Below are 21,835 nucleotides of genomic sequence, written 5' to 3' on the forward strand. Positions count from 1 at the left end.
GGGTGCAGACAAAGGGAATGAAAGAGCTGGAATCTAGCCCATGAGCACTCACAAGTCAAACTGCAGAAGGGCTTTTTCCACCCAAAGATGGCATTTCTCATAATTTCCTAAAAGACACTAGGTAAAATCACCTACATCTCTGCTGTAATAGTGACTCATTTAGCAGGAGCTCAGTAACATTTGTGATTAATACATGAAGGAATTCCTTTTATGAATTGCTAAGCTCACTCATGTGCAACAGATAACACCTACATTACAAATAGTCCATTGCATGGTAGCTGATAAATTCATTTAGCATTAATTACCTTAATTTCAGATATTTTTTTTGAAAAAGAAAAACAAATAGAAAAGCATATATTAGAATTGAAGAAACAATGATTGTTTTATATAGAAATTATTTTATACCATCTTTTAACCTCATTTATTCCCCTGCTTATTTGATAGCCAAAGCAAAAGCAAAATGTGTATATATGTGTGTGTGTGTATTTATATATATTTTGAGTAGATCAGGACCTGAGAGTATGGAGGAAAGGCAGCCATAAGAGTTATTTCTGTATACTACAAAGATAGAAATGCACCTTGAGAATATATAGGACTAAGGATATATGCTGGCCTCATAGAGACCATCTTCCTGTCATTTACTTGGACCACTTCTCTTATTCTCTGTGCATATATTGCATATATTTGCCTCTTTGCAAAAGGTCTCCCTCCACTTCTTGTCATTGCTGCTACCCAGTAATTTTGTCTTACTATGGCTTTGACTTGCTGCAGTAAAGATATCAGCTCCATTTCAAATGACTTCTCAGCTGGGGTATTACCATAGTCTCTGTATCTCTCAGTTAAACTTCTTGAGAGAGTATCTGTTTGGCTCAGACTTATCCACCAGGGAAGGTCCAACAGCTGTATGTGGGCGAGGGAGGGATCGGGGGCAGAGGCAGGGAAATGCAAGATGGTCATGTGGTCTGCCATGATACATCACAAGAAAGGGTGTACGTAGAACTGACAGTAAAGTTTATACTAGGATCAGTTTTCCATCAACTCTCTACATAATTTCTAATATTAAATGTGCTTATTTTCAGGTTTGAAAATCAAGTCTTAGGAAGTACTGGTGCTCTCTTAGGGGATTTTAGTAGTATCTCTTTAATTTACTTGTAACTGAAATTAAGCATTTTTTCAGTTATGAGTGTGAGCAACAAATCCCAGCAGTATCAGTAGTTCCTGTGACTTTGCCAGCAGTCACAGATAAAATTATGACAGATAATTTTCTATTACATTCTAGTCATTGAATATAATTCAAAACACTAGTGGTGCTAATCACTACTTTGAAATTATCCTAAAGTTTTGTTGCTAGATCATTGTAGTTATACATGTTATGAAAGAAAACATGTATTACTATCTCACAAATTTTAAAAATATATTTTGTATATTTTATTTAAGTATAATTGTTTTTAATTTTAAATCCATTGCATTTAATTTTATCCTTTTAAAAACATTATTATGAGAAAGGATACTTAAGTTTCACCAGATGCCAAACAGGTTTGTGGCACCCAAAATTTGAAAGTACCTGCAGTAGAAATACAGGAGTGCAATAATTGCTGAATTTTCTAAAACCAGTTGCTTAGCCACATAGCACAGGGAGATCAGCTCGGTGCTTTGTGACTGGGACTGCCTGTAGGGGTGGGATAGGGAGGGTGGGAGGGAGATGCAAGAGGGAGGAGATATGGAGATATATGTATATGTATAGCTGATTCACTTTGTTATAGAGCAGAAACTAGCACGCCATTGTAAAGCAATTATATTCCAATAAAGATGTTAAAAAAATAAAATAAAAATACGGTAAATAATAAATAAAAGCATTTGCTTATTTGTGGGTGGGTTTTCTGAGATCTACCTTTAGCCAATACTTATTAAGTAAATATGAATATGTTTAGATGGACAGTATGTATGTTTATTATTAAACATGTGCAACCATAAATAAGTCAATCATGTTTATGTATGCATACATATTCATATGTACCCAGTAACGAAACTACAGTGTATATGGTATGATTTTCATCATTCCTAAAGACATGGTTGAAAGTTTAAACCCTTGAAAAATCTTAACCATAGTAACTGGACGCATAGCCATTTCAAAAGCTTTAAGTCTTAAGACGACAGTGCTCGAAGCTCAAATGCTGTTCTTTTCACAGGCTACTCAGAAAGAGATTGAGAAACAGAAGTTTCACCTAAAGAGCATTACAGAGCTAGGAGAGGCCTTGAAAGCAGTTTTGGGCAAGAAGGAGACCTTGGTGGAAGATAAACTGAGTCTTCTGAATAGTAACTGGATAGCTGTCACTTCCCGGGCAGAAGAGTGGTTAAACCTTTTGTTGGTAAGAGAAGAGGCTGGAAGATTTTCAGCCCCTCTCCATCATGAGAAAGAAATTATATAAGCTTTAAATCATAGTATTTATGTTAGCAAATTCTTCAACTCCGCATAAGTGTTGGCCCTTATTTCAATATCTATTTCTATAGTGTAAGATATTTTTTGCATGTTTGTATTATATTCTATATGGAGATTGCACCTAAAAGTAATTTGAATGATACTACATTTTTTGTCTTTTAAAATTGTACAAAGTAGGACAAATATTTTAAAATATTGTCTAACTAATACTATGTCATGGTATGTCTCTAAAATTAAGGAATACCAGAAACACATGGAAACCTTTGACCAGAATGTGGATCACATCACAAACTGGATCATTCAGGCTGATACACTGTTGGATGAATCTGAGAAAAAGAAACCACAGCAAAAAGAAGACATGCTTAAGGTAGCAAATAAACTATTATGAAAAGTAATTTTCACACTGTGCAACAGTTATATATCAATTATCTTTGTCCTAAAAGATACAAAGGACTTCTTAATAAGAGTGAAAAAAGTCTTCCTCTCTTCCTTCCCCCCCTCCTTCCTTCCTTTCCTTTCTCCTTTAATGCCTTCTTTCCTTCCCTCCCTACTTCTTTAATTCAAATGGGAGTTCATGACTTTGAAGAGCCCTGTTATCTGGATATCTGTCTGTATCAACCTCTCAGCTAATTACACGCAACTTAAAATCTGATGAGAAAAGGATTCCCGGATTTATTTTGGTGTTATATTGCAAATTCATGCCCATTTTAATAGTAATACTATATTCTTGTACCTAACACAAAGATTAGTTTCTCAGCATTGTTCACAGACCATCTGAGTAAACAACGGGAGTCCAATCTGGACATTTTGCCTATGCGATGTCTAAATCTTAGTAATTAGTAACAATACTGAGCTTACATAAAAATGAATTTTTCATTCTTAACTATATGTAAACTAAACATGGCTTCATGTTCTCTCTTTTTGGTATTGAAACTGATTATTAGGACATCCTAAGCTGTCTTTCTCAAGGGCAACTTCGTCTTTACTTTAAAAAAAAATGGTTCCTGTAAAAGGATAGGAGGGGTATAATGTGCAAATGTAACTTACTGATGCTATAATACCTCTATCTGATGACAGTTTTTTCAGTTAAATAGGAAGAATTACATCTGAAGAAGTCTCATATAAATTAAACAATGCCTTTGTTTTGTTGAAATTTTCAATAATTTTGACTAGTGGATTACTATTTAAAGAATACTTAAAAATTGTAGTTTCTGTCTATACAATTCATTTGTTTATTTTTTATGAAATTGATATTTTCTAAGGATTACAATTCCTTTTTAATGAAAAACTGTAAATGTATTTCAGGCTGTCCCCCAGAAATATTTACCCTATTGTCTGTACCTTATTTTACTCTTCCTTCTCCTTTGATGTATAGGTAAGGGATGTTCCTTCAGGGTCTTTGGAAAAATAGGAACTGAGTTATTTCACTTACAGCCTCTCCATCCCCTTGAGTCAGACAGAGCTTTCCTCAATCCCTCTGTCTGTGACACAGAATTCCTATCTGTTAGAAAATCCATTTTTTTCCATGGCAATCGATATGATAAAGAAAAAGGGAACTTGTAAGTACTCAGAAGGAATAGAAAATTGTTCTTCAGCTACCTTCCTTCCTAAGCACATATTCAGGTTGTTCCACAGCTTTGAAATTCAGGAAAGATAAAATAAGACTAAATATAAAATACTACAGTTGTTGCCAGCAACATAGAACAGTTGTTTTCCATAGCAAAGGACAACATCCCTTGTCCTTCTTCAGACTAAGGAATTACTTTCATTAAACATAGATCAAACGTAACCAAGGACAGTGACCTATTTTCCTGAGGTCACACACATTCTCCCTCTACTCCTATTTTATGGAAGTTGGCTTTTTACTCCCTCCATTTTCTCTCCATGTGCTCTTTCTCTTTCTCTCTCTTTCTCTCCCCCTCTCCCTCGCTCTTTCTTTTGCTTTCTCACTCTTTCGCTCTCTTTCAATTTCCATTTAATTACTAACTTTAAGCCCTGTCTCTTGCTCACGGAATATAGCGTTTAAAGGCTGAAATGAATGACATACGCCCAAAGGTGGACTCCACGCGTGACCAAGCAGCAAACTTGATGGCAAACCGTGGCGACCACTGCAGGAAAGTAATAGAGCCCAAAATCTCAGAGCTCAACCATCGATTTGCAGCCATTTCTCACAGAATTAAGACTGGAAAGGTAGGAAGATCTGCTCCAAGGTGGAAACTAGTGATAAATGATCTCTTGCAAAGGTTGCGCAGTACCCTGAAGGGGGCAGGCGACCCTCACAGCAAGGTTTTCAAAAGGAAAATGAAGGCCAAAATGTATTTGAGGAAATTTTACCATTGAATCTCATGGGAGATCAATCTCTCTCCCTTTTTCCCTCCCTACCCCCTGTATCCCTCTCTCTCTGTCATTTTGTTTTCCATGGCACAGCTCGTCTAGAACTGCATTCTGCACTGGTTTACATATGTACTTTCAGGGGTAACCTGCAGCACAGTAACAAAAAGCATGCCGCAGGCCAACAGCAGCAACAACAAAAAAGCACAAAAGACATAATCTAAAGAAAGCACTACCGACATATTTTGCCAAATATAATAGTGCTTGTGTGTGATATGGAAGAAATATCCAAAATGAGGTCTTATACATCTCCTGCATGATGTAGGATTTCTGTACATCTTTGCTGGTTGTGCACATGTGTGCATGTGTGTGTATTTTAACTTGCTCTTGCTGGTTGCCGATACTTACTGTGATACAATCCATTAGATTATAATGACATGCAAACCATGAAGACAAATAATTGCAAAGCTTGTATATCCTAATTTTTGTAATTTTATATGTCTATTTATATTTATTCTATTTAATGAAGCACCAGGGTATATGGAACTTTTGCATGGTAACCCTTTATATTTGTGTAACATTTAATGAAGGCAAAAATCTTATCTAATAGGTAGCTTGCAAAAATATATAAACATAGTGTCATCGAATTCGAACTCTTTGGCGAGTATCAAAATGCAAGGAATTACCTCCCAAATTTATAAAATGTAGTTTGACACATTTTTCAATATATATGATATGCTTTCAAATACAAAAATGTATGTAAAAGAAATATATGTGTTTATATATACAGATAATTGCTAGAAATAATCTTAAATGAGAATAACATTATTGAAATATTTGTGAGAAAATGCGATATGTCAGGTAAGTTTTGATTCCTGGAAAAATAGAATACATTTGAAAAATTATTTTGGCAATTATGGACACCCAATAATAGCATGGTTTACATCTTCTAAGGCATTACTTTGTATCACTGTTATATATAATAGTACATATATAAAGGAATTTCTAAAATATATGGAAATGCGATATGAGTTTTAAATACTTTATTGCATGTGAAACATAGTTACTCTTCAAAACTCGCCTTCCCAAGGTAAAAAGGTATTAGCTTACCTTAATTCGTTGCTCTTGTTTGTAATAGTTAACTAATTAGTTCTACTCATTTATATATTAAGTAATCCTCACCTGAAAAACATCTGACAAATTCTAAAATTTTATTTTTAGTCCATAGTTGTTTTTTGTAAGAATTTACTCTGCTGTTTAAACAGACAATTGTTTTCACTTCTGGAGATATCATTAAATGGGTAATATCTAAACAACCAAAAGTTATTTTAGTCATCTGAAAAATGAATGCTAATACTTCATTACTAAGTTTTGTATTCTTCCCGTTATACTTTTTAATAAATCACTGAGCTAGAGTATATTTAAGAGTAAACAGGGTATTCTTTTCTTGATTTTTTTCAATGGTAGATTGAGATACATTATGTCAAAAGACTGTGACTTGTAGGTATTGAAAAATGAGTAGAAGTCATCATGCACCGTAGAAACTGACAAACATAGCATGGCCAAGAGAAGTTTGTGAATTGTCATTCTATATTCTGTACGAATGTGTCAGTATACTTTCAGATATCATGCATCAGGTGAGCCATTTGATGTGTTTCTTTTATTACCCATACTGAAGAAAAGCATAAAAGATTTTAAATCAATATTTCAACTATACATTAATTGATGACAATCACATTTTTACTTTTCAAAGCATTCCTTTTTCTCTAAATTCATAGAGATGACTGAATGCAATAGTTGACCCCATTTGGGGGCTTTGAAGAGATAATTAAGCTCTATCAATCATCATGATGAAACAGAAAATATGGAGTTAAAGCATACCTGACATTTTGCTTGTTTATTCAGTGCATTAACTAATGGTATTGAGTGTCCGTTGTGCTAGTGAGTATGGGAATATACAGGATGTTTAAGATACTTGCTTAAAAATATATATCTACAAACACAAGTTTAAATACTTATTGCAATCATATAATATGCTTAACACTAGTACATCTTCATGGGGGTGTACAGTTAATGATGAGGTGGTCCCAGCAATCACATAGTGTGGTAGGAAGAACAATAGACATAGAAGATTGAATTCTGAACTTTGTCATTATTAGGCAGAACATGTGGTCTCTCTGCAATTCCACTTTCAGTGTTTATAAGATATGGGAGTTGAACTAGATAAGTAGTTTTTAAAAGGAAAACTATCCCACCCCGCAACGGAGTTATTATTTAGAACCGAGTATATAAAATGGATAAGAATAGACTTATTGGATGGGGGAATTTCTGCCCTTTTATCTTTCTGCTTCCTCTGATGAGGTTCAGGAGGTACAAGTTATGTGCATAGAACATGGTGTAAAATTTCTGGGTTGGCTTAGTTAAAATTAGGACTAATTAGTTGTAATAGTCCCTGATAACTCTAAAATTTGTCTAATAATCTTTCATTGATGCAGTGAGGAATTTAATGACTTGTATGTGTGTTTGCTTATGGAGTAGGGTAATTTTGGCAGTGCTGGAATTCTCAGGGATAGCCTTTGCTCTCAAAGTCAAGTTCCTATTAGAGTAAGGCTTATGGAAGGTAAGATTGGTTTATAATATGACATTCTTAAGGTTGAGTTTATGGGTAGTTTTCACTTAGGAGAAAAACTTGGAAGAAAATCTACAGTGATAAACAAAAGTAGATTGGGAGTGAATATGGATAGAACTCAGTTTAAGAACTAATTTCAGGATCCTTTCAAAGGTCAACTAGAAAGGGCAAATGAGTAGAGCAAAAGTTTATCCTGAGAACTCACTGATAATGTCTGGATTCACTATTTGGTGAATATGAAGTCTGTGTCCTGCAAGGACTGTCCATGACAAGAAATTCCAAAATCCAGAAAGCAGTGTACATTGGGTTCCTCGGTTTAGATTGGCTGAGAACTTGTCCATCAGATGCAGTTCTCAGCAGTGGTAATTTTAACTATCAGTGAGGAGCAGTGTGGTGAGAGGAAAAAAATTCTTAACTTCAAGCCACAATACTTTGAGTGTGATCTTGGATTTGACCCTTTACCTCACAGAATATCATTTCCATCCAGAAAAGCAATAAGATTATGCCTGTCTTATCTTAACCTCAAGATTGTGGTGAGGATCAAATGACCTAAGTTATGTAAGAGCATACACTGAAAAAAATCTATAAATTATTATAATTATATAAAATGGTGAAAGTAATATCAATAATTATTTTTATCATTATATATATATATATTAGACTTAATGACCAAATTTTGAGGGTTAAGATGGAAATTGATGGGGAAAAGAAATGGAGGAATAGCTGATTTCTCTTTCTGGTCTCTGCTGGAATGGGCAGGGACCAAGAAGATGTGTCTTTGCTATTTCCATTGCAAGGGCCAGCCTTATAGATTATCGAGTGGACCAATTTAAGAACTGGAAAGTTCTGCTTGTCCCAAATAGGGCCCATAAAATACATGAAATTCTATCTCTTCTCATTTTATTTAGGTTAATCAGCAGTATCTTATGGCTTTGGGAAAGCTTAATCTCTCCTAATATGTATGAAATCAATTTGAGAAAATGGCAGTTTTGATGGGGAGGGTCAGAGTTATAAAAATGAATCAGGCATACTTTCAGAACCCTGCTTAAAGTTGATGGAATCATTGGGGAAAGACACCACGACTCAACTCTTTCTGATTTAGGGCATCTGAACATGGTGGCATAGCATGGTGGTGGTTGAGGGGGATACTATCAGCAAAAGAAAGTGACAGGAGACAGAAGCATAGAAAGGGAAATAGGAAGGCAAAAGTAAACAGACTACTTAGTCTTGTTGCTTATGGCACTTCTACCCATCTCCATCTTCTGAAAAGCCAAGTTGGAGAGGAGAGTCAGCAATTTGGGAGAGATGATATTTGAGGCAGATCTTCTAATAATTTATGCTTAATTCAATACTTAATGAGGAGTTCTTGATTTTTTTTTTCATGCACTGTTGAAAGATTAGCCCTGCAGTGGTTGTGAAGAGAATTCACCTGAATAATGACAGGAAGTAGGGAAACCAATTAGGAAGCTCTCACAATAGTCTAGATGAGAAACAGTGAGTAGCTCAAATAAAGGGGTATCTGTGGAAATGGAGAGGAAGTGACAGTCTACAGCAGTGACTCTCTAACCTTTGTGTACTTGGAGGAACTGTTAAAACACAAATTGCCCTCCCCTCCCCGCCTTGCCTGAAGACTAAGACTCAGTAGGCCTTGGGTGGGCCTGATAATTTGCATGGCTAATAGGTTTTCGGGTGATATTGATGCCAGTGATCTAGAGACCATACTCTGAGAACCACTGGTCTAGAGACATTGAGAACTAGCCTAGAGTTAAATTATCATATATGAGGGCCAAGAAGGTGATGAACTGAAAACTGACTCAGGATTCAATACTAATTGAGTCCAAAAGGCTGCCTATGAGTCTCAGAATAAAATTTGCATCAAGATATATTCGTCACATTGTAATACTTAGCTTTAAAAGTATGTTGAGTCAGTAGACCTTAGCTGTATCCTATTAATATAGGCAACTACTTTCTAACAAAATATTATGAAACACACACATAATTTGCTTAGTTAGATTGTGTTCTCTTCTAGAGATTTAGAAATATTTCACTTTCTGTGGAGCTAAAATGTCACATTATTGCCCGTGCAATTGGTACTAACCAAAAGAAAGGTGAACTTGTTTTCTATGTCTTCATTCTTTATTAAGATTTATGTGCCGTTGGATATTATATACAATATGTTCCTTAATTTCTATATGGGCCTTAAATTTGCTTTCGAAATCCGTGTAGTAGTATGTGTACGTATGTGTGTGTGTGTATATGTGTGTGTGTATATATCAATATATGTGTGTGTGTATAATTACAACATGGGATTTGAATGGTCTGCCATCATATATGTACATATAATTTTATTGCTATAATATTTATAAAATGTCAAGATTTTGATCTCCAATCAGTCCAATCAGTGTTAGCAGGTGTAAAAGTAATCATTTTTTGGATCAGAGACTATATATATATATATATATATATATATATATATATATATACACACATATATATTTTTATACACACACACATATATATGTATATGTATGTATATGTATGTATAACATATATATATATGGCTGTGAGAGAGCCAGTGAGTTTTTCATTTAGTGTACAATATATCAGGAAAAAATACATGGTTGGGTCTAATTTTATCTTAAGTAGTAGCTTTAGATGTGAAAAGTAATATATAAATAACTTAAGGATAGTTTAGACAGATATTGTGACTTTCCCAAGCATCAGTGGGAAATAAGTAATCCATCTAATGAATGTCACCTAGGATGTCAAAATAAGATTCATTGGATTTGAGAATTTTAATTGAAACCTAATTTTCAATAATCAACTTCATCAATACAAATATATTGATCTTTTTCCCCTTCATAGTGTATTTCTAATTTAACACCTTCTCTGACAGAAGAGAGCATGGTCTGTTAGCTGGTGTAGTTACTCTTATTATATAAATATATTTTTAGTAAACTTTTCTACAAAGAAATTATTTAAAAAGTCATAGATGAAAACTTAGGTAAAGATCTATAGGCATCACATGATTTGTAGAGTATTACATATGTAATTATCACAGCTACAATCCTCAATAATAGTAACAGATTAATACCCAAACTTTGTGTTACTCTACCTGCTAATTTTATTTCACTGAAATAAGTAAGTTAACCTAGCAACAGAATTTCTATATTAACAACATTTTTGCATGTTTATAATTTTCTATCCCTATAACAGGTTAGTTCTGTTGGAACTTTGATAACACATTACTTTTGTAATTATTTACAGTGTTTCCAAAGTAGATGTTAATTGAGTTTGGTGCACAGTGTCATTTGCTACAACTAACTGGGTCTTATTAACATGACATTTAAAATGATTAAAGCTATTTGGTGATTTCTGATCATGATCTTTTAAAAAGGAAAATGATTCCTCCGATCAATAAACAGATGTAAAAGTAATCATTCCTTGGATTGGAACTTTCAGATATTTACAGGGGACTGTGAGAGAGCCAGTGAGTTGCCCAGGTTCTCACAGTTAGATAGCCTGGTTAGAAAACATTAGATCCTAATGCATTGCTTTGTCCACTCCAACATGCTGACTCTCAGCATACGTTGTTATATCTCTATTTGTATCATTAGATATTTATTGTTGGTCTATTATGTGTTAATATAAGCATGTCCAGTTTCACTTAAAACATAATGATTTCAGTACTTCTTTGTATTAAAAATAACTATAATTAAACAAAAACGAGAAATGAGAGAGGGAGAAAGGAAGAAAGAAAAAAGATAAGAAAAAAATAGAAAGTTGTCCAAAATGTTAAATGTTTTAATTCATCTGTCTCCCCCATATATTTTATAGTTAAATCCTTTCTTCTTCTATTTCAGTTGCTACTACTAAACTCATGTAATCATTGAGGCAGAAAAATATTCCAAGTTATTCTCAATAAAAAGTAGAATGTGGGATGATTATTGAACCACCAACATATCTTAACCAATCAGTGTATTTTGTGTCCAATTCTGAAAAGTGTGACCATAAAATTAATCTCATCATTTCAAAACCAACAGAGACGTACTGGGTAATGTCTCTTAATCAGCCTTACAAATTTGGGAAGTTAGCACAATTTCACATTTTTATCCTCACAGCATCAAAGATAAGCCAATACCTTACCTCATATCAAAGAATGCAGCCAATGAAATGTCACTTACCCAAGTCAATTTGTTTTATTTTTAAAATTATTTCTTATGTCCCTTGGAGCTTGCTCTTTTGAATTTAAAATAAGTGAATGAATAAATTTATAAACTACTTTATCTGATTATCTTTGTTTTAGATAGGTCTTTCCAGTACACTTATTTCTCTTTGTCAGTTTTCTTTCCAGATATTTTGATTTGAAGTAACTCTTCATATCATATCTTTTCTGTATTATAGGGTGTTACTGGTCCTTGAAACTTTATTCATTTAGGTTTCCATGAATTATTCTTATTTAATTTTTTCTATACCAATATTGTAATGATTAATAAATTTTCAAAGCTGCAGAATGGAAAGAGGAGACTGATTTGAAGCAATTTTAAACCAGTCTGTACCACTTGGAATATTAATTTTCAATTTAGATTTTAGTGTGATTTGAATGTAGTGACCATTTATCATGATTACTGAGATTACATAGTCCATATTAACAAATGTTTACTTTGCTGTGTAAACACAGGCATTATTATGTTAGTGTATCTATGCCCATTAGAGTAATATTTAACCAAAAGAAAGCTTACATTTTAAGAATGATAAAGTGTATCTGAGTAATTTTGAATGCTTCCAATTTACAGTGAATCAATTTGTAATTGATTTTGCTTTTTTCAGTCTGTTGTTGTTTGTTAACTTGTTATATAAGTCACCTTTAATGCTAAAACTTTAACAAAGCCTTAAATTTCATTAATCTTAAATCATGCAGCAAAGCACAATTATTAGCTGTTAAGCAATCTGAAACCACATTAAAAAATCAAGGAAAACAAGTGTTGTCTTTCTCAGTTTCTCTGTCTCTTCTTTCTTTTGTGTCCATTTATCTGATTATTAAATTGCCTATGTTTTATTTGTATTTTGTATGACTTCACAGTCATGCTAAAGCTCTTAAGATGAAAAGGTAAGTAAAAATTAAATTGTATAAAACCTATGCCTGGTTTATACTTTCTCCTGCAATATTATAACTTTTTTTGATTATTTTCTATGTATTTTAAGACCTGTATTGTGTGTACTGTCTAACGTGTGATTTAATTGTGATTCTAGCTCTTCTTTGGTCATATACTTTCTTTAAATTCAATAGAAGTAATGTATGCAAAAGTTAAGATGATTTATCCACCATTGATTTCAGTTTCTTCAAATAGTTTGTCATAATTCTGAATCAAAGAGGCAGGCATTATATACTTTATATGACTTAAACTTGGATGATTCAAGAGTGAGCTATTAAATTATGGATGTTTGCTTACTTTTCATTTCTTTTTTAAAATTTCATAAGCATTACAAAGACAACAAAGACCAAAGAATGACATGTAAAACTTTTATTGGTCAGAAAAGTCATGACCTAATGGTGAGCCAGTGAACTCTTAAGGAAAAGCAATTAAAATTTCCCAACTCCTTTATGAATATTAATCACAAGGATGTCAGATGGCTGGTCTGATCCTGCCAATAGAATAGCCTAAATAACTGAGTTGAATAGTTGTGGTTATTTTTGGTTATAAAATTAGTTACTGGTTAATTTGATTTATTGGATGTTCTAAAATTAGTAATTGATATAATAAACATGTTTTATGTTTAAAAGATGAGTTCCTTTTGCTATGGAAAATACAGAGTAGTATAAGATGTATTCCCAGCTTCAGGGATTAAAAATCTACTGGGGAGACAAAATATAAGCCCTTGAAAGTCAAACAATATTACATTCAAATATGTAATAGATACTGCAACACAACCTAGGATTCTACATAAATGAGGAATAGAGACTCCCAATACAACATCTCAAACCCATTCCCATAAATTTTCCTATCCCCAGAGGGCTTTCTGAAAATTCCTTTATGAAAACATCTGGGTGCAAGTGAATGAGATGGACATTATAAGAATTACCTAAATGCACTAAAATTTACTAAATAAAGCATCAGCATTTTGACTCCTATTAGTAAGACATTACTCCTGTGACATATTTCATACTAATAATGAACTATTCATTCTTTTCAATGTCGTCGTCATAGCAGTTGCTATTGATCTGTACTGTTCCATAAGGTAGCCACAGACTACATATGGCTATTGAATATTTGAAATGTGGCTACTCCAAATTAAGATGTGCCGTAAGTGTAAAACACAGTGGGTTTTGAAATCTTCATATGAAAAAATGAAAGTAAAATATCTTATTAATAATTTTATGTTGATTATAGGTTTATATAATAATATTTTGGACATATTTGAGAAAAAATATTAAATCCATCTGATTATTTTTACTTTTTAGTATGGCAAGTAGAACATTGAAAATTACATATATGACTTGCATAACATTTCTATATAGCTGCATAGCTACAGTAAACAAAGCCCTTTGAATTCAGAGGAGAGAATTTACTGTAAATTGATAAAATTTTAGGGACGTATTCATGCAAAAACTGTCTTATTTAATGTATACGCTAATACATCATCATCCTACCTGTGCTTATGTACTTTCAGCAATGAGAAACTCACTACTTTAAAATTTTGTGCTTTAAAAAGAAAAAAAAATTTGCAACACTAATTAGTTGTTCCTATATTAAACTAAAATTCAGACTCCAAGTAATTTCTCCCCATTGACTCTAGTTATTCACTTTGGAACCACACAGAATAATTAAAATCCCTAATCTGCATAATGGTCTTATTTTTTAACAAATGCATAGTAGTCTTTGATCAGGAAATCTGGACACTACACATACTACTAATGAAATCTAAGTTTGCATTATCTTGCTTGAATAACTCATCACTTTGTACTAGTGTTTCCTAAAATCTATTCATATCTGCTTATATTATTTTTGTACCTAGTGGTATCATGTTGTTGCTAACATTTGGCCAGCAATTAATATATATCCACACATGAAGTGCTGATTACTCCAGTCTCTTCAATTTTATTTATTTATTTATTTTTCAGTCTCTTCAATTTTATACAGAGGAAATTGTGTTATTTGAAATTCCAGATCATTCAAGATTTCCTTGAAATATTTATTCTGCTGTTCTATGATTAGTCATGTATTCAGTTAGTTTTTCAGGAAATGTTCATTTATGAGTACCTACTATGTACCAGGAATGACTCTAGGTTGAACCAGACAGGCAAATTACTCATCTTCATTGGATGTTCATGAAACTCATCCCTCTCAATGTGTGTGTTTTTGCATAGTTTTTGGTCTCCAAATAATTGCTGATGAAAATACTGCACAGGGCAGAACAAGTGCAAAGCCCTTTGTCATCCTCCTTGGGACCACTCTCTACATTGATGCAGATTAATTAATTAAGTTTTGTTGTTAAAGAATGATACAGCTTTACCAAACTGGAGTGTCAATTTCTCCATGTTCGCCATTAGAATTTCATGATTTTGTCAAATAAGTTGTTAAAATAAAAATGCCGTGTCAACAAGCATTTATTTTATCCTTCGTAAACCATATGTTTTCAAAAGAGGAAGGTCTTGACCTGAGCCAATGGATGGGTACAAATTTGAGGGGAAATAATAAGACCAATATTTATTGAGCATTTATTATATACCAAACAACATTCTAACATACTTGATCCTCATAAAAGCTCTATGAGGTAGATATTTTTCTTATCCTCATGTTACACATGAAGAAACTGAGGCTCAAAGAGGAGAAATAACTTGCCCAAGATCCCTCAGCTGGTAAATGGTGGAGCCCAGATTCAATCTAGGCATTCTCATGCAGGAGTTTTAGGCTCTTCACCAGAAGGTTAAAAACATTCTAAGCCTTGAGGGAGAGATACCAGGAGTTTACCAATAGACCTGTAAGAAAGATTGTATTAGGACCACTTAAATTAGGCTAGAAAGGTCCTTGGGACAAGATTAGGGGAAGCCTTGACTATCATGCTGGAGTTTGGACCTTCTTTGACTTGTACTTCTTGAGCAGAGAAATAACATAATGAAAGCCATGGTTTTGGAATATACTGACCTGACTACAATGCACAGGATAGAACTGGTGAGGTGGGAAGGATTATAGCCCTGTAAGGAGGTTATTGCCTTAGCTCTTGTGTGAGGACTAGGAGAAATGGTATCTCTGGGAAAGGAAAGCAAGTGAATCATGGTGAATGAATTGGCAAGTATTTGGTATTTATTAGACATTAGAGTGAAGTGCTGGAAAATAGCACGACTCATGTTTTAAGCATGGATGACTCAGAAAAAAATGGTCTTGTATTAACAGAACTAGCAAAGTTGATGTTGCAAGCAGTTTGCGGGAAGATAATAAGCTCATTTCTAGACATGCTGAACTTCAAGTGAGAAATCAGGTGGCTACTGAGAGTCTAGATTGGAATTCAAAAGTGAGGTCACAGCTAAAGAGGAATATTTGACAGATATTATAAAAGTTATAGTTAAGTTTTGGGAGATAGTACAATTTATTAGGGAAGGAGTATTGAGAGAGAGGTACGGATCCCCACGTTTGAGCCTTTGAAACTACTATATTTGAGTATGTGGAGGAAGGATGAGCTAGAGAGGAAGCAAGTGTAGGAGTAAAACAGATAAATGTGCCTTCAAATGGACCCGTGTTATTTTGACCTCCAAGTACTCAAAAAGTTATTTTAAATATTATTTATCTTCATATGTTCACAAAATCATATAGAACAATTCAGTTGCTCTTATTAAATGTTAGGAAATGTGCACAACAATTCAGTAACATAAATACCATCGAATTAATATTGTATAATTATGATTCTAAAGGCTGTTACTCTTATATTGTACAATATATGGTTTTAAAGTATAGAAGTACGTTAATAATACAGAGATTGAAACAACATTTACGTGCATATCTATAATACTAGCAATCTGTACTGGTTCAAGAACGTATTATGATATTTCAAATTTTAAATGTTCATTAGGATTTAAAAACTAGTATTGAAAATAAGTCCCTTTAAAAAGAGTCTATAAATCCTTTCTGGCATGTGTAGAAGTACCCAGAAGATAAGTATTTATTCATGTTTCTTGTGTAAAAGTACCTAGAAGATAAATGTTTATTCATGTTTCTTCCTGTGAAAATTATGTTCTCACGGATAGCAGTTGATGGTTCACTTCTTCATTAGTAACTAAATACCTTTAGATATTTGGTTTTTCCTTGACACTTATCCCTATTGTCCTCTAGGAGATGCTGTCTAATAAAGAGTAAGACTATGACTAGGAATGTGTTGGGGAAGAGTGGGTGGGGACCAAACTTGATGAATGTGTCATTCTGGCATTAAGACAGTGGGTGGTTCCTGAATTGGTTTTACAAGTGGAAAATGTTTAGCTCTGTGAGAAAATAAGATTTCTATTTATCACGTGTGAGTTTTCAAAAGCTGTCAGATATAAAGTATTTTCTAGTGTTTTAATGCAAAAAAATTGAATACAGGGTATAGATAATAGAATAAACATTTATGTTATTAACTGTTTAAACTTTAAATCTTGCTTATTCTTTTGAATATATATTTGATTTTCAATGTATTTTCATTAGTCACTCCTCTTCGAGTGGTTTCTTTAGAAAAACAAGGGATTTTAAAGTTTTTTGAGACTATGGTCATTATGAATTTCAAAATCAAAGAAACTGTGATGTTTATAAGTTTGGAAAACATATATTCAGATTTTTCATTTGAGATACCCAGGGTTCATTCTTTTGCATTTTTTTGTGCTACCAAATAAAGGACGCCTAAGGCAAACTAATGACATTTTTTTGTCTTATGGGAGCATGCCTGTCAATTCTGCCATGCTGAAAATGTCATTTAAAATATCTAAGCAGATTGCAGTGTAGTTTTTCTGAGGATAAGGAGATAATTCTGCATTTCCAACTGATGTTACTATTATTTGATGAATGAGGCAATTTCTGATAAGAGATATTTACCCAAATGGTATTTATATCAGAATATTTAAAATAAGATCAAATTCAACTTTAGGATATTAACAGTTAGACCAGCCAAATATATGGAAATTGAATTTTGTTGAAAAACCAGAATGATGAATTGCATTTTCTTGTATGTATGTTTGGCTCTGATGATGTTAAATGTCTTTATTTGCATCCCTAGGTACTTTCCCAGTTGTATTTCAACACTTTCATAAAATATAATATGGAAACATAATGCATGTCATTATTTTAGCAACAAGAGGTTGAACAAATGTGTTTTTTGTCTTATATGTCTAATAAAAAGTAATTTTGATTTAAATTAGCACTATCTTTTTTTTTAGGCCTCCATTCCTTTCAAGGAATTGGAGCAGTTTAACTCAGATATACAAAAATTGCTTGAACCACTGGAGGCTGAAATTCAGCAGGGGGTGAATCTGAAAGAGGAAGACTTCAATAAAGATATGGTAAATTGGTTGTGATAAAATTGTGAATGAACTAGGAATGAAAATGAATAAATATTTGGAAAGAAATTAGATAACGCAAGTCTCCAACTAAATGCTCAGAGCGTACCTTGCACATTTTGTGATTCTAATGATTTATTACAAGAGCAAAGTATTCTTGTTGAACTGTCATTATGAATGCCAAATTACTATGGTATGGACATACAGGAGCACTTACAGATTCTAATAAATAGCCCAGCAATTTTACTTTGACCTGTGCTCAAAGGACAAAATGTAATGGATGAAAAGAGTCAAATCCAAAAATAAACTAGAAACTTAATAAAAAACACAACCATCATAGATGACTGATATTTTGTGTCAGTCCCATTTTTGGTAGTATAGCATTTATTTTGGAGAAGGGGCAATTACACATGATATAAACATTGTTTATTAAAGCTTACCACAAGGTGGTTTTATAAAAAAGTTTAACAAGTAGTGTAGTATATATCTAAAATATGTATAAATTCATGCTGCTTATTTCATGGGAATAAAAAATATATAACCATGTGGGCTATTCCCAGACTCATAACTTTCTCCTTAAACCCTGATTAATTTCAACATGTCTTTTACATTTCTCTCTAGCTTGAATATTTCTGCATCACATCCCTTTTCACTGACTTTTTTTTCTCCCTCCACCCCATTCTCACAGTTTCCTTTCCCTTCTCACAGCCATCACCTATATGGCATTCTTAATCTTTGCGTATATCGTGCTAGAGATTTCTCAGACATGTATCAATGCTAGCAACTTCTCAGACAGTGCTTGAAAATGATATCAAAAGGCAAATTATAAATTGTAAATAATAGGCATGTGAAGCAGTAGGAGAACCAATCTTAGTTCTCATTGGTATCAATTCTGACTTCCTGGAGCTGCCTAAATCAGTACTCCCCGTGTATGGGGTTTGGTGGCCTTGCCAACTCAGCTCCTGGAAAGAAAGACAAGAAGAGCCTTTCCAAGATGCTGAGTTACTGCTACCTCTCCTTCATGTCAAAGAAGAAACCAGAGGGCACCGAGGTGGAAAAGAGTGCTACTTACCTCTTGGGCTGTTCACCAACTCTGCTCTCTAGCTCTCAGCTGGTGTGGGGAAAGAAATGAAGTGGGAGCTTTTGTTTGTTTATTATTTTTGTCCTCAGCCCCAGGAAATGTTGCAGACTTTTTAAAGACATTTTTTTTAAAAAGTAAGGTCTTTCACAGACTATAAACATAAATGTCTATGTTATATTATTTCATTAGACTAGTTAGCTGGCAAATCTCAGATGAAAATCCCATTTCCTCTAAAAAAATGAATAATTCCTCAGTTGTGTGTAGAAGTTTACATATGCATTACAGAATTAAATATGTAACATTGAATACCATGGATGATTATTCACACACATACATGTGAATTTTTAAAAATTGTCTAATATTTGTTATTCTTAGTTCATCAGAGTACCTTGGGTACCATAGCAAAGTGAACCCCCTTGATAGAAAGTTTTCACATATTGAATTGAAAGAAAGGTAGGAAAATAGAGGTGAAAAATCACATGGTCACATATGCTACTCTATTAAACTAACACTTATTCAAATAATTTTATTTCAAAGTAAATAAAAATAATATTCTTAGAGTCTAAAAACCAAAATGCATATTGAAAATGCTTAAAGTCATTTTTCTAATCCATATTTTAATACTTAATTGTGTTTATTTAAAAATAACATGCATATATGACATATTTTTTAGAAATTAATTAACTGCAGTATTTGGCAACAATTGAGCACATCATTTTTTACTAATGCCCTAATATTCTAAATTTGGGCATTTAGGTTATTTAAAGCAGAGGTCATTAGATAGAAATCAGTGTCCATTTAAAATAACGTATTTTCACTTAGGAGTGTGTGTTAAAATGTTTAAGCTTTGTTGTCATCTCACACTCACACGGCAACATCTGTATTCCTCTGTGAATTAGCATTATAAATGACAAGTTTAGTTTGCTTCTCTCAACTTTTTTAATTTCTAGAAATGCACTAAAAATCAAAGCCAAAAGAATGCTTTCATAGCAGTTCACTTGTCTGAAATGTTAAAGTACCTTATTCCCCCATCTTCCTACATATGACTAATCACATGTGTCATTTTGAACTAGGCAGGAGGAAACTTACTTCTTTTAAAAGTTAAAGTACAACATATAAAAGAAAAACTGTGAGTGCAGTATCTTAGGATACTGAAAGTTTTAAATTGGATTTTTTGTGTGTTTAAATAACATGTTTTATTATCTCTGTTAACGATGTACAGCTTTCTTAAAACCAAAATGAAGACTGTACTTGTTGTTTTTAATCAGAGTGAAGACAATGAGGGTACTGTAAAAGAATTGTTGCAAAGAGGAGACAACTTACAACAAAGAATCACAGATGAGAGAAAGCGAGAGGAAATAAAGATAAAACAGCAGCTGTTACAGACAAAGCATAATGCTCTCAAGGTATTAGAGCTAAAATTATAATATACCTTGCCTGTGTTTTTATTTTTTCATGTGTAGGGTAAAACTCTTGTGCATAAATAAAATCTGCTTAAGAATCTTAGTCACCAGAAATACATTTTTTTCTGTTCAATGTCTGTGTTTTATTTAACATTTTTGAGTGCTGTCTTTGATTCTGAAAGATGTGTTGCTTAGAAGTTGGGTTTTTTTTTTTACTTAGACAAATTTTTCTGAGTAGTAATAGAAAGATATTAACATGCATCATTCATAGTGTTCATATATTTAATTTTGTAGTATAATTTATTTTTGTAAGTTATTTTTACATTTGTCTTGAAAATCCTACTTAACTGCCAGAATAAACAACCTGTATATTTTTTAGGCTTTCTGCTTGTGATATTTTATTGATTTGATTTAGAGTAGGTCCACTTTTTTGGTAACCTAGTATTTGTTTAATAATTTTTTTCAGTTAACTTCATGTTGCCTTTAAGAGAGTCACTCTTTGCAACTAACTAAGCATTTATAAGCCTAATTTCATTTATATAGGAGTCCTCTAAAATAATCTTAATGTCCTTGAAGAAGAGCTGGTACTCTCATGTTAGCCAGTGATAGCGTATAGCTTCAAGTACCCATGTGACTCATCTGGATTTGTGCAGGAAGGACAAAATAGAATATTATCTAGTATCTAGAAATAGTATCTAGAAAGTTCTTGAGAAGAGACTGGACATGTGAAGAATTTTGTGAAATAACCTTTTATGTTTTTAATGTACTTTTCAATATTCACTATTTGCATGCATGGCTGATTTTTCTAATACTGTTAATTGCTGAGCTTTTCATTGTAAATCACTCTTTTAGAGCTATGTAGCCATGTAGGTGGATCCACCTTGTAGGTGGATAGAGTCTGCTTTCTATATGCAAATAAGAGTATAAAACCTTTTCCCATATAGTCAGACAAGCAAATAAACACTGCTGAGAATGTAATTACACAATATTGTGCCTGCAGGGAATCCACAAGGAAAGTCTAATTGGCCAGCAGATTTTCTAAAGGTAACTGCTGATAAATATAGTAACTAGAAAAGGCCTCTTCCCTGAGGGAGTGCAAGAGTAAGCCATAATGTGCTCAGAAAATCAGAAAGCTGTGTAATTCACACGCTTCCAACTGTGACCAAGCTTTTTAGAAGCATCTACACTGGTCATATGATATGTGTCCTACTGAACAGCAGTGTTTAATGGTTATCTGGCATACCTGTAAAGAAATCTCTATAATGTCTCTTGATACCTTTACACATTACACATCACCTTGTGCTTAGGAAATAAAAAGAGTTTCAGATTTTATGACCTCAAGGCCTTTCTCTTGGCAAAGATGTGAGTTGTGTCACCAGTAAGGCATGGCTCAACTCTCATTCACGTGGCTGTATCTTGGTACCTTTGA

The 21,835-nt window shown here is 33.2% G+C and overlaps 1 protein-coding gene across 1 annotated transcript in view; it reads left to right on the forward strand.

Annotated features, from left to right (window-relative positions):
* DMD (dystrophin) overlaps positions 1 to 21,835 on the forward strand; it is a 1,809,438-nt gene that overhangs the window by 486,646 nt on the left and 1,300,957 nt on the right. The window contains exons 33-37 of the mRNA XM_007456856.1: positions 2,190 to 2,369; positions 2,679 to 2,807; positions 4,460 to 4,630; positions 17,803 to 17,925; positions 20,272 to 20,409. Of these exons, the coding sequence (XP_007456918.1) occupies positions 2,190 to 2,369; positions 2,679 to 2,807; positions 4,460 to 4,630; positions 17,803 to 17,925; positions 20,272 to 20,409 (741 nt within the window). The remainder of the gene's footprint in view (positions 1 to 2,189; positions 2,370 to 2,678; positions 2,808 to 4,459; positions 4,631 to 17,802; positions 17,926 to 20,271; positions 20,410 to 21,835) is intronic.

This window comes from Lipotes vexillifer, unplaced genomic scaffold (assembly GCF_000442215.2).
Source record: "Lipotes vexillifer unplaced genomic scaffold, Lipotes_vexillifer_v1.1 scaffold207, whole genome shotgun sequence".
Taxonomy (NCBI): domain Eukaryota; kingdom Metazoa; phylum Chordata; class Mammalia; order Artiodactyla; family Lipotidae; genus Lipotes; species Lipotes vexillifer.